This window comes from Apteryx mantelli, chromosome Z (assembly GCF_036417845.1).
Source record: "Apteryx mantelli isolate bAptMan1 chromosome Z, bAptMan1.hap1, whole genome shotgun sequence".
Lineage (NCBI taxonomy): Eukaryota > Metazoa > Chordata > Aves > Apterygiformes > Apterygidae > Apteryx > Apteryx mantelli.
Genome location: NC_090020.1, coordinates 8324415 through 8338010, shown reverse-complemented (window position 1 = coordinate 8338010; position 13596 = coordinate 8324415). Strand labels below are relative to the sequence as shown.

Sequence of the window (13596 nt, the reverse complement as noted above, 5' to 3'; positions counted from 1 at the left end):
CTAATCGTGAGTAGGAAATGTGGTATCTGCTACAGCAAAGAAAACACCATCCTATAAATAAAAGCTGAGGCTTGTCAGCTCAAGGTTGGAAATGACGTTGTAAGAAATGTGTTGGAAGTTGTAAAACTCTGTTACGCCATCACCACATCCCTACCTGTCTTTTGGTCACAGTGCCATCCACAGGATCCACATACTCAAAGCTGTCTGTTCTTTCCACCCTGTAGATATTGCTACCCACAGCAAACTGCTGATTGCTGAATGACTTGTCAGTGATCAAAGTTTCCAGGTCTCTCATTATGAAATATGCAGTTCTGGGTTCCAAACCTTCATAATCAAACCTTGCATATATAAAAAAGTAGAAACAAGAAATAAGTCCTCTACTGCTGAAAAAACATATCTGTTTTCACAAAACTCAATATATTCACAGTTAGCGGTTTACTGCTTGCCTAAAAAACCAGAGGTGGGCTACTGAAATACCCACTGCAAATTAAACCAGCACATGAACTAAGTCCTGTGCAACCTGCCAATTATGTGTGTGCAGCACTGTTCTGTACTTGCCACCTGACTCTGAGTCAGCAGAACCCATTTAGAAAACACATGGTTTCCAAAGTAGCATAGAAAACACCACCAACATCCAGGCAGCTTTTGAGCTGGAGGACACAGTCAATACAGTTCTCAATAGCCAGGGGAAACAGAGAAAACTTAGCTAAGACTGCTAAGGAACAGCTGTATGCAGAAAAACATTATGGATATATAACCTCCACTGGATGAAGTCTACTCTGAGGGAAGGAGGGAGGGAGGGAGAGAGAGAGAGAAAAAGAGAGGAAAGAGAGGAAAGAGAGGCAGAAGCCAAGACAACATCTGTGTCATGTAAAATCCCGTGAGAATTACCCCCTTTGAGACCCTACTAAAAATGAGTAAATGTCTCTTTGAAGGACTTCTCCTAACTTAAAAGTAGGCATAGTTCCAGTTATCGCTAAAATTGTCTGTATTCTCAAACGGAAGGACATACAGAAACAAATGCATGAGTAAATCTTGCTGAGATGTTGATTTTTGTTTCAACACTATGTAAACACTACTCCTATGGATTTCTCATGTAAATAATTTCGTATTTCTGTCATTTGATGTCAGCAAAATCAGTTACCCATGTACTGGAAGGAAAATAAACACACTTGTCCTTCATTAAGTAAATAATTTTTGCTGCCGCTTACTCATCAGATAAAACTGCCTGCAGAACAGTGGCAATTTTTGTGCTGTGGACATAGTAAATACACACCTAAGTGCAGCTGAGGAGAGCTAATCAAGCCACAGTTGTAGAAGACTTGTCCTACTGACTGCATAAGCTCCTGTGACATTTCCTCATGTTTCTCACCTGCAGTAGTAGTGCCGGCCAAACTTTGTCCAGTGATCTCTGACAATCTCCTCCACACTCTGCTTTCGAGCTGCTAGGATTGAAAGCCAAACTAGCACAGCCCACAGTCCATCTTTCTCTCGAAGGTGGTCGGACCCTAAAGAGACATAAGTAAAGCATGTTTTTCGGTATTGCTGCAATCAAGAAAACAAGGGGAGGAGGCTGGGTGAACTGCTCATTTAACTGTGTATGTCAGATATGGTAATCGGGAATGTATTAACTTCCACAGCTCTTGTATCTTCCAGGTTGATAAACGGAACCTATACTTAGGAGATGATGCACCTATATATGAACAAGTCTATATTACTAAGTTTAAAGGAAAAGATGCTACTTGGATAGAAGTGGTAGAAGTGGGAAAACATTTTTAACCATGATTCCTGCTCAATGACATACAGGGTGTTTTCACACATCTGGTAGTCTTTCCCAGAACTGGGCTAAATATGCAAGCTCTTGGTCATGAACCAGAATGTTCTGAGTTATGTGGGACAAGTTCAACAACATCTCCTTATCTCCACAGATGTTCATATGTCAAGCTGAGGAGAAACAATTTTACCATTCTGTGAAAAACGAAGATTTCCAGAATGTTCATGACCTCCCATCAGGACAAAAACCAAGAGCCTGAAAAATGTTTCTGGGAAAGAAACCCCCACCCCCTAACCAGAAAACAATAATCCCCCACCCCCTCTGATTTCTTCGTATCTCTCAGTGATAAGGATGTTTGAATGCTCAGATCTAAATTCTTTCCCAGGTTTATGTCTATGAAAAGAGAAAATGATCCAGCAGTGGGGACTGAAAACATTTCTGGAGTACCCATAGGCTTTAGCATATACTCTTGGATATGGGAGGCACAAGTTCAAGCTTAGCAGGTGAATTCAAAAAAGCACAGATTTGAATCTGCAGTTCCCATGTCTGAAGCCCAAATGCCAACCTGGAATACTGGGCTGCTCTGCAATAGTTATGTAACATATCTTGACAAGTTTCTTTGAAGCTAAGAAGCTCTGCCTCTTAAAATTGGAGTCTATAAATCAGCAAGAAGTTTCAATAAAATCAGTATTTTCTAACAAAGAACTATTTCATGGCAAGATTCTTGGACACCTCATTAAGTGCCCTCTTCTTTGGGATAATTCAGAACAAACTTTTGTGGAAATCTGTATCCAAACCATATTACCCCATAATCACAAGGAAACATGCATTTCTGAGAATTAACACACTAAAACCTAAGATACCTGACACTCAGTAGATACAGAAGATGACTACTTATTCTAATATACTCAAGAAACTTGACTGAACAAGTCAAATCTGTGGCCATTACCCTGGCATAATGCCAGATTTGGTTGAAGTCTTAGCTGCAATGTTATCTTTTTCTGTCTGGTCTCCTGTTATGGAAACCTGGCTACAAAACGAGTGTGAAAATTCACAGGTTTTGCTTCCTGAGTGAATTGCAGCCACTTGGACAATAGGTGCCACTAGAAGACACTTAGCAAAATCCTACAGGATTCACAACTTGTACAAAATATTCTTCTTCAAAAACAAAAATCCTGTGGCAGCAAGACTGCTTTGCAGTTCTGCTGCTTTGCACGGGAGTCTGCAAATTCTACAGTCATCTATCAAAATGGCTGCTTTGCTGCTGGGAAATGATAAGGTTACCATAATATAAATCGATTGGCTACAGCAGCTAATCCTGCAAAAAACTGTCAATAGAAAATTAAAGGTGCATAGGTAAAACAGTAAGACCTGCAGAGAGTCACTGTAATTCCTAGGGTTCGCTCCATCTTCTAGTCACTATTGCCTTTGACTTGCAGTCTCTATTACTGGGAAAGAGAAATAGTCATGGCACCGACAGCTACTCGCACCCACTTAGTAAGAGTCCGTTGTCCTGGGCTTGTCACAGCTCTGCCTGCAACTCACGCTTCTTGCGATCCATTCAGCCTGGGGGGTGTGGATGTCAACCCCCCCTGAATCTTACATAAGGAAAGTTTACTGAAGAGTTAACTAACAGCAAATAACTATTTCAGCACAATATCAGAGCTGTATAGGTAAGATTACTGAAGAGTTGCAAAGAGGAAAAATAAATGTTTCTAGAAGCCACAGCCAAAAAGACTTACGTGAAGATTATGCTTGTGTCTGCGAGTTTTGGCAATGCAGAAAGCTAGGACATTAAGTCGTGCAGAAGGATTTAGGAACTGAGACACACAAGAATTTTCCTTCACATTTGCAAAGTAGCTGTCATGATGGCAAGAACACTCCCATTCTGCACATTTTTTCTGCCTCAGTCTGCAATCTGTGAGCTCCCTGGGACAAGGGCAGTCCTCTCATGCAATGCCTACAGCAAAGGCTGGGCCTCTAGGAGCTGCTATCGCAGCAGCAGCAGCTCCCTGCGTTCCCCCTTCTGAGTCTCCGGGTGCTATCACAGCACGGAGTGCCGAGTAATCAGAATAAAAAGGGCAGGGTTATTTATGAGCTCTCAGTTATTTGCAATAACTTCAGATAAGAAAGGGAAACAAAATGCCACTTCATAGGAAGTCAGTCCTTCAAACAATCAGCTCCTCGCCTTTTCTACTCCCCCTTTATGATAAGAAGCTAGATCAGCTGAAGGATGCCTTCCACAGAAATACTGAGAATGAGGCCTGCAGATACTAGAGCGAGCTTTGCTCATTTACAGAGCAGACAGCCTGGTCATGACCATTTTATCATAGCCAAGAGGGTCTGTCCCCTAGACAACTTTGCCAGTGCCAGAACCAGGAAAACTAGGCAGGTTTCTGCCACTGCCACCAAGAGAGATCTCATGTATAGCTTCTACTTCCCACCACATCCATCACTCCTCTGGCAGCAGCAGGAAAAGCCGTCCAGGCACCATGGGGGCTGGTATTGGTGGTGGCTCCTGGTGCCTTCTCTCGCTGCCCCAAGAGAGCAGGGCACCAGGGGCAGCTGGGGCAGCCCCAGCCCCCAGTGACGCAGGGACATGGTGACCCCAGCCATTGGGATGGGGACAGGCCAGGGCCAGGCTTGGCAGCCAGGCAGGGGCAGGGCTGTGGCAGGGCTGGAGCTGGCACTGCTGCAGCATCATGGGGCAGGGAGTGATGGCCCCAAGCTGGGCTGAGATGGGGCCTGGCTTGGGCAGCAGAGAGGCCCTGGGGGTGGGCAGAGACAGAGAGGGCTGGCGGTGCCTGCAACGCCCTGACCACAGCAAGCTTGTTCCACCATGGCTCTTCCTTGTCCTCTTAATCTCCCTAGATATTCATCCCAAGCACTGAAAAATTCAACTTCACCGAAGCCTTGAAACCATCTCTGTTTGCTGGTATTACCAGAAACTTAAGTTGCTTAAGTATCTGAACAGATACTTGCAGCAAGTGGAGACATGGTGTAGAGCTAAACGTCCTAACGGCCTGTTCCAATGTAAGTCATGATTTGTTCTTCTGTTGTGTAACACTGTAGACTGCAAGCCATCAAATCGCACAGTGAAAGGCACAGCATTCATTCAGCAAAATGGTCTATACATCATGTTAGCTGTGCAAAGGTCTGAGCTAAACACGGAAGAGATGCATTTTGATTTAGCAAATACTTCAAGTATGTTTTGTTGAACCTAAATGGTCCAGTGAAACATGGGCAGAAGAATTTTTGGAATGGCCTCTGTTGTGCTCCGAGCCCTGTGCTGGCACAACTTAAGCCCATAAATCTCCATGAAGAGGGATGAGTGTATACATGCACCATTCTTCTGATCCATTTAGCAGCTTTGGCATGTGCTATGTCCTTGTACGTCCTTCAGGACGTCAGACTGATTGTTGCTTCTCTGGAAAAAGAAAACACTGGAAGAAAGCAATCCAGAGACAAAAACCTGGATGGAAAAATCCGGAAGCAATCCAACAGGTCCAGAATCAAAAAGCGCTGATTAAAAATGCTAGCCTTTTGGGCACACAGCAACAATAAACCCATGTGCACAAGAAGTGTCCGAGTTAGTTCTTAGTAGGAGGAAAATTGACAACTGAGATTTCTCAAATCTTGTTTATTCCCTCCCTTTTGTTTCACCAGCATACCCGTCAGCTGGGTTACTGCTTGTATGTGTGTTATTCTTATTGCCTTTATTTCTTTTAGCAAACTAAAACCCTTCACCAAAACTCTGTTTTCTACCTACTATATCTTTGTCTGCAGGCGTCTTTGCTCACTCTCACTCTCTCTCGCTTTCTCACCTATTCCTTCTGCCCAGCTCAGATACTTGAAATACTTGGGATGAAGCTAGTTCCAGTGCCTCAGTTCAGCTAATAATATATTTATTCTGGTTTATATATCCAGTATCTATCGTCAGGGATCAGCAGAAGCAGAAGTGGTCAAATAAAAGGTGCTTGCAACTATGTATTCCTAACTAACAGTGGCTGTACCTTGCTGAGGGCTCTCAGCAACCCCAGCATCAATTCTCAGTGGTACTTTTTGTTCAGCCATCCAAAACATTAGCGAATTCTGGTCACGGTTAAAGGAGCTGAGGCAAGAAGGGGGAATAGAAGATTGGAATCAACGAATTTGTTTCTGCTTATCCCATTATATTTAATTTACCTATTTACCTTTGATAGGGGAAATTATAATAATGGCAACTACTTTGACAGCTTGTTTTTAAGTTAACCTGTCACATATTGCTTGATATAATTGTAGCAGAAGTTATTTTTTGCTACTGCAACAGTCAATTGCTATGGTCACACTCAGAGTAAACAATCTGGGAAAAACTGACATAGCATGTTCCCATTCATAAATAAGTACTCAATTTAAACAGGCTTAAAATGAAGTCTTGAGAATCAGTAGTCTGAGAAACAAAGCAAGCTCATCAAAAATATTCTTATCATTTTTCTGATACTGTAAAGTTGGTGGGCATACAGGCAATCTCTTACATCTTCTAATCCTGAAACAGACAGTGAGCCCAGAGCATCCTATGTGTCTAGAAAATATAACTGTTTTCCCCTAAATTAGTATCAGGCATGTTATGTTCTGTTAATGTGATTTTTAAAAACAAGAATCAGACTTAAGCAAGTATACAGACTCAGGTTTTTTTGTTTGCACACACTTTGCGTCTTACAAATCCATCTTCCAGAGATCTGAATCTTCATGATATTTTTGGCAAATGGAGATTTGGGGGCATATCATAAAGTAATGGTATTACTTTAGATTTGTATTACTCTAACAGAGATACATACATCTCTTTAAATCTTTCATTACTCTCAGCAGTAGAACATCTTTATGCTCTCTATGAGTTCTTCTTCCACATAATCTTGCAGGAGAAGGTCACTAGTGTTACTGACATCTGAAAGTTTGGAGATGAAGCATGCAAATTTATGAAAAACGCAGCAATTACTGAAGTGGCTTACACAGAAGGAAGACAAACCAACCACACAGCTCTTTTAATTCTGATTAATAGTTTGCTGATGAAATTCAGATACTAATTGCTGCTGCTGACGCCCTTCTCTGAACTGTGTCCTGGGCATTACTCATAGCACCAGAAAGCTACTAACCTCATCTGACAAGCTCCCCACACTGCTACAAAAATGGAAGAAGTTTTTAAAGCGTTGGTTCAGTTCCAAGATTAGCTGCCAGAAAACAAGTCTGGGAAACACAGCCCTATGGGATGTTTTCAAAATCTTTTGTCCTTTTATAGCAGAAAATTTGCTTTTATTTACTGGACCAGAATCCCTTATGTTATAAAACCAGGGCTCCCTATTATTTGGAAATTCCAGCTGGGCTGGCTTACCTGTATGTACAACCAACCACTCTCCAATGTTGTCAGGTTAGTTTGACAATAGCATGTGGATCTCTAAAACCCCTTTGTCTTGCACAGAACAATAAGTTCCTTGCCCTGACCAGCTATATGGTACATTTCTTTAAATATTCCACACTGAAAGCTAAAGTAGTGCCAAGTTTCACTTCCCTGAAGAGAGAGGATTGAGGGGAAAGCTGTAAAGCTGATTCAAATGCCCAATACTGGAAGAAACTGGTGAGGATCATGCAGTTTAGGACATGATCAAAAGATCTGCAAAAGATAAGTATTTATTACTAAAACCAGTTTGCATTACTAAAGTATTGGTCATTGGCAAATCAGCCTGCATTTTACAAATATACCTCCTGGCATATGAGATACTTTCAGACTGCTCCATTCAATTGACAGACAATAAGAAAACTGAGGCAGGGAGAAAAATAAACTTTATGCATCATAGATGTTGCATAATTGCTCTATATACCATCACTATTCATTTATGCAGAACTGCACACACTGAGAAATTTAAAACCCAGTCCTCAAGTTATCTGGATGCCCATGGGCTTGAATCTTGGGGGTTCATATTAGTCTTTAGAAGACATTGGCAAAAATGCAAGGTCAGGGGACCTTCTGTGCTGTTGATAAAGTGCTGTGAGTAACACAAAGTTCCTCTGACCAGACTGGACCAGGATGCACAGGTTAAGTGCTGCTGTAGATGCTGGCCAACAACATGTTGTTCAAGTACCTTACAGCTTGCAAGAGACAGGATTTATCAAGCATCTGAAGGATTAAGGATAGGAGAGGAGGAGAACCAGATTAAGACAGGATCACAGAGAATGCAAGGAATGCAGAGACTGGTGTGAGGTCAGGAGAGGGGAGCTGAAAAATGGGAAGAGAGGCTATAGCACAAAATACAATTGTTCTAGAGCTCCACAAAAGGATACAAGTGAGGAGAAAAAAGTCAAGGGAAGGGAGGTAGAGGGGTTACAAGAATATCTTGCCCACCTAGTGTTACAAGCAAGCTTCAGAGGCCCTTCCTTGACCTCCATGAGACACCTGTCCCTCTCTCCCACCTTCAACAACCATCTGCTACTCTGGGCACTGAGAGCAGTGACACCGTCAGTGTTTCAGTAGGTGAGCACAGCCCTGAAACCACTTATCTTCATTTCTATATAACTGATCTGCAGGGCTAAAGTCCACCAATGCTTGGGGACAGTCTACCAAGCGATAACCCCAACATGAATGTCAGGTCAAGCTTTCAAGGTGACAGATAAATACAATGTCTGTTTGGTTGCTTTTTTATAATGGCACCATAAAGTTTTCCTGACAAATCTCCTTTAAAGCCAGGCCTCTACTAATCAATCAGAGATTTTTCTCTTCTCCCTGAGATGGGACGCACTTGCAAGAATGACACATCAACATCACTGGATGCAGATGTTCCAGGAGCCATACCTTCGAAGCAGAAATAGGCTTGAAGGGGTGATTTATGCTTTACAGACCTCCACAGACAAAACTGCAGGTAGTAAGAGATGCTGCACTCAGTAGGTCATGGTGCCCAGCTGCACTACAGCCTGTGGGGACTCAACATCAGATTCCTTTAGGCTCCTTCAAGTCACAAATCACCTTTACCTTCCTTCAGCCTGACGATGTAGGCACGATTTTTTTCCAAATAATTTGGATGCTCATAAGGTCATCTTGCTGTCTTGAGAACCACCAAGTTTCATGGAAATATGTATTTTTGCATGGACAGGAGGAACTTATTTAGAGAGAAGGGGTTTCAGAACTGGCCTGGTGAAAAAGCATTAAAAAGCTGTGAGGGTTGAAAACTCCCTGGTCCAGACTTCTCACTGGCAAATGGAGAGAGAGAGAGCAACATATGGCAGAATATGACAACACTTACCAAACGATACAAGATCTTCCTGCTTTTGAAAATACCCTTTTCTACAACGTTTCAAAAATTGTCACTCAAAAACTCTTTGAACACCATTTGAAAATATCTATCCAAAAGATACATTTATCCAAGTGAACAATACAAATCTGTGCCAACCACAGCAACTGAGCCCAGGCACCCAGGTTGCTAATCATGGAACAGGAGTTCATATTCATGACACAAAGGAAAATAAACATTCACTATTCACTTTAATTCACTTTCTTCTTACAGATAGACACTCAAAGAAATCTAATGCAGTTTTGCTTCTTCCATCACAGTCCATCCAGATAGTCACAGAAAAGTTAATGAGAGTCTAGTGCATAAAAAGGCATGTGCATGGCTTAAAGGTTTCAGAAGGGTATCCTCAATTTTAAACAAGTAGCATCCAGCTCTAACTGACCTCAGATAACTTAGTACTCAACTTAACTCAATCAAAACAACATAAAGTTTCTACCCAAATTTGACTACATGACAAATAATTTTCTAAGAAAAGCTGTAGCCAATGAATTATTCCACAAAAAAAAGAACTTCATGGAACTGTCATCAAAATACAAAATAAGTGTCTAGCCAGGCAAACAGTTAAGTTATTCTGATACATGTTTATTCAAAAATACATGTAACATAATGCTGCTAATGAAAAAAAGAAGAATTCCTTTGACAAAATCCAGGAGTGAAAAGAACACACACTGTGAAATTTATCAGTTTTTCTTGCAAGTATGTGTGCAGATTTATAGACTACAAATGTTTCCTCTGACAATACCGAATTCATGGGGGCTGCTCAGCTTTGTCATTCATACTGCACTGTATTGTTTGACTGGTTCTTGGGACAGACAAAGGAAAATACTTAGGGAAAACACAGATGCTGGCATGCAGTGCAAGTTATTTCGTTCTAGAAATGATTTTATCACTGTCAGGCTTTCCAGTAATTGTGATGTCCTAAAAAGGGATGCCTGGAACAGGTTTGATTAGACATACCAATTCTCATACTCTATGTACCAAACACTGTTGCTGTCTGTGATGAAAAACCATTACAGTGAGACCAGTGGGACCTTTCACATTCAAGTCAGAAGAGTATGACAGGCAACTCCAAAAGTTGTCTAGACAGTAACAAGATGGTCTTGAGCTCCTGAATATCTACTTCTTACACTTTTCAAACCTCTAGGTATGCGGACACCAGAGGTTTGAAGTGGACTCTCAAGATATGAGCAACTGACAGTCCTTTGTTCAAGCACAAGATAGAATTAATTTGCTGATTCTTTCGGCTCTGACTTTAAGCACCCAAGAAAATGACTGTCATTGAAAGTCCACGGAAAATTTTGATTAGGGATTGCTTACCAGTGCCAAAGCTTTCCTCTCCACAAAGCGAGCAACGTCCAGAGTCCATGAGATTGGAAAAATACCTCCACCCTGTTGGTGTTTCATACACAGGAACTTTCATTACTTTAGCCACTCTAGAAAAGACACAATAGAACATCACACAATTAAGACAGTGCTTTTTTTGCATGGTTTGAGATCAGCTGGGGACTATATTAGGTCTTGCTGCATCTCCTTTGTACTCTGCAGCTGGGCTATGAAGTAAAACATAGGAGAATAGATCAAAATCAGTTCTAAACTGATTCTTGTCTCAGAATCTGACTTCAGCCAAAACCTGGATATGTTTATGCACTCAAGTGTAGTATTTTGGTGAAGGAAGAAACCTCAGCTAAGTAGGCTTTACCAGGATCTTTCAATTCTTAGTGAGCAACAACCAGTTATAGCTACAGATACACAGATACGTTATATTAGTATTTCTAATGAAGGTTATAAAACCACATTGAAGCACCTTCCTTTATAAAACATAGGTGGCCCACAGCTACATGTCTGAGAGACACTTTTATTTCTATTCACGTATTCAAAGCCAAGACAATTCAGGACCGTTTACATGGTGCAGCATCCGCTCTAACAAAGCTTTCCCAGACCTGAGCCTGAATTTACTTTCCCTATCTCCCGTGACACATCTACAAAACAATGCTCCCCAGCTACTTAGCTGACTGACCTGCCAGTATTCTCAAGAATCAAATAAAACCACTATATGTGCTGGATCTGCCTTCTTTTCCTCAGTTACAAACTCTGCTGAAAAAAACCTTGCTTGGACTAAAAACAAATCCTCTAAGAAACCCATTACCAAACTGAAGATTTATCCAGAATGAATATTACCATTCTTCTTGTTCCTAATCATATTTGCTTGCTCTCATTTTGTGCTTAAGATTTGCAGTCTAATATTTTTTAATATGAAAATAAGACTTAAAAAATGGTCAAGCAATCTGACTGACTAACAAGGACCTTAATACTTCCTCAGGACTGCTGCAACAATCACTTGATCCCATCCCACAGGAAAACACTTGAGGTGAGATGCTTTGCCTAATTTCAGCTGCAGTCAGGCCCAGGCAAAGCAGATCCCTCAGGTGGGATTCATTCCATAACATGTCATTCCACCTAACACTATCTACTCAGAAGTCAGAGTGTCGAGGCTAAAGCTGTCACCTCTCTGATCAACAGAAAGAGACCTGTCTTCAGAGAGTCCTTCACCCTGTTTAGATGGGTAAAAGGTAGACAGGATGAACCGGCCAAACATGGTAAAACTGACCTTTTTGAAACCTGGTGCCTAAATGCAATGGACAGTTCAGCCTTTAAATATTGTCTCTGAAATCAGCACTGTATTAAGTCTCCAAATCCACTGTTTTTTTTCCACCTAATAGATCTCCATTGATATCTAAGTCTCCAGCTGTTCAGCCTAGATGTTCATGTTTGTATTTATATATTAAACTTAAAAAGGGTGTTTTATAAATGAGATCATATAAGAGCTGCTGATACTTATTTGAAAAGGAGCTAGTGAGGTATGTGAAGAAAAAAGAATATTATCAAAAGGATTGATCTTGAACTTGGTTTCCATGTCTCTAGTTCAGAGGTGGAGGCAAGTGTACACATTCTTGTGTTTTTATAGCAAAAAGTATATTATTGGCCTTTAGAAATAGTACTGCATAAGCCAGGTTATACAGTGCAGAGCTGAACAGGCATCTGGGTGGCTCTGCAAGAACTCAAGAACATAAAAAGATTTAATCTCAGTGTGATAGTAAGTGCAGACTTGGAATGGGACCATAATGCCAAAAAACAAAAAACAATCAAACAGAAAACAATGGCTAACACTCTGGAAGAGCAAAACCAATTCTCTTGAGGTAGCCTAACAATACTCCAGGAATATCTATGCTTGCAGAACCATCTCCATATCCTGGTACTGTTTTTGGAGAAGGAAATTCTTTCTCTTTCCCTGTTCCATATTCCACTAGTCTGGGGATAAACAGTCTCATGGGTCTATATTGATCAGCATTGAAGGTTTATCAGGCCTCTCACACTTTTTCAAATTTTTCTATTAACTAGGACAGCACTGAAAATATGGATGATAATTCTGTTGGCATGAGGTTAAACTAAGCCTTTCAAACAAGCAAGCAAACATAATATACATACGAACAGAATTTTATAGCAAAATATGGTAGATTGTTTCCTGCAATATTTTTTCATTCCTGAGTCTAAGACTTTAACAGAGTAAATAAGTAGAAGTAGCAAATTAGGCCAACTTTAGCCACTTCTGTTCAGCAGCACTGGGGAAAAGACAGCTACATAATATCATGCAAGAAATGCACAAGATCTAGTACATGATGGACTAGACAACATATCCCATTCTAATCCTAGATTGTTTCTGCTATCAGCTGTGCTTAGAGGAGGTTCATTTACCCCTCTATGCCTATTTTTCCCATTTAGACTGTCACTTCTTTGGGCAAGGACTAGCCCTGTTTTCATAGTTCTGAATATGAAAAGGCTTCAATCCCAGCTGAGTAATGAGAACTACAGTAACCTTTAAAATAATCTTTCTTTGTCTCAAAGCTTCAGAAAGGTAATAGTACTAATAAACAAATACCCTGCATTAACATTTAAATACTATAATATCTGACAAGATTGCCATATCATCTCATTAAGGTAGCAGTGGGCAGAACCCCATCCTAAGTGTGGGGCTGTGTAATGATTAGAGGGTGATAACGCGAGAAAATAAAGCTCCTGAAATTATCCCTGTCCACAGATCTGTGTCTACAATCTCAGTAATATCAGGAGAATGTACATTTCATATACGGCAGCCTTAAAGAACCAGTGTTATCTACCAGTACCATTTACTGGCAGCAGATCATATGTATCAGTAAATAAAGGGAATAGTCCCAGTGGGTCTGGACCTACAGAGACATCTTTGAAGAGCACTGCTGCATGGGCTGCAGATTCTTCTAGCAATACACAAAGCAGTTAAATAATCTCAAGAATACATAAACCTGCCCCTGGCAGTCAAGAGCTGCTTTCAGAGACACTGTACTAGCTTCATAACTTCACAAAATGCTTTAGTTTCCCATGCTAACTGTGTGACATCACTAGGACTGAGGATGAGAGCTATAAAAGGCACACTAAAAACCAAATGCTTCCTTTTCTTTATATTGTCAT

At 40.9% G+C, this 13596-nt stretch overlaps 1 protein-coding gene across 1 annotated transcript in view; it reads right to left on the bottom strand.

Moving 5' to 3' along the window:
- The window catches only part of PGM5 (phosphoglucomutase 5), a 73737-nt gene that overhangs the window by 15745 nt on the left and 44396 nt on the right, over positions 1–13596 (bottom strand). Inside the window, exons 7-9 of the mRNA XM_067316129.1 lie at positions 10411–10526; positions 1373–1508; positions 155–338 (exon numbers count right to left, since the gene is read on the bottom strand). Coding sequence (XP_067172230.1) covers positions 155–338; positions 1373–1508; positions 10411–10526 — 436 coding nt within the window. The remainder of the gene's footprint in view (positions 1–154; positions 339–1372; positions 1509–10410; positions 10527–13596) is intronic.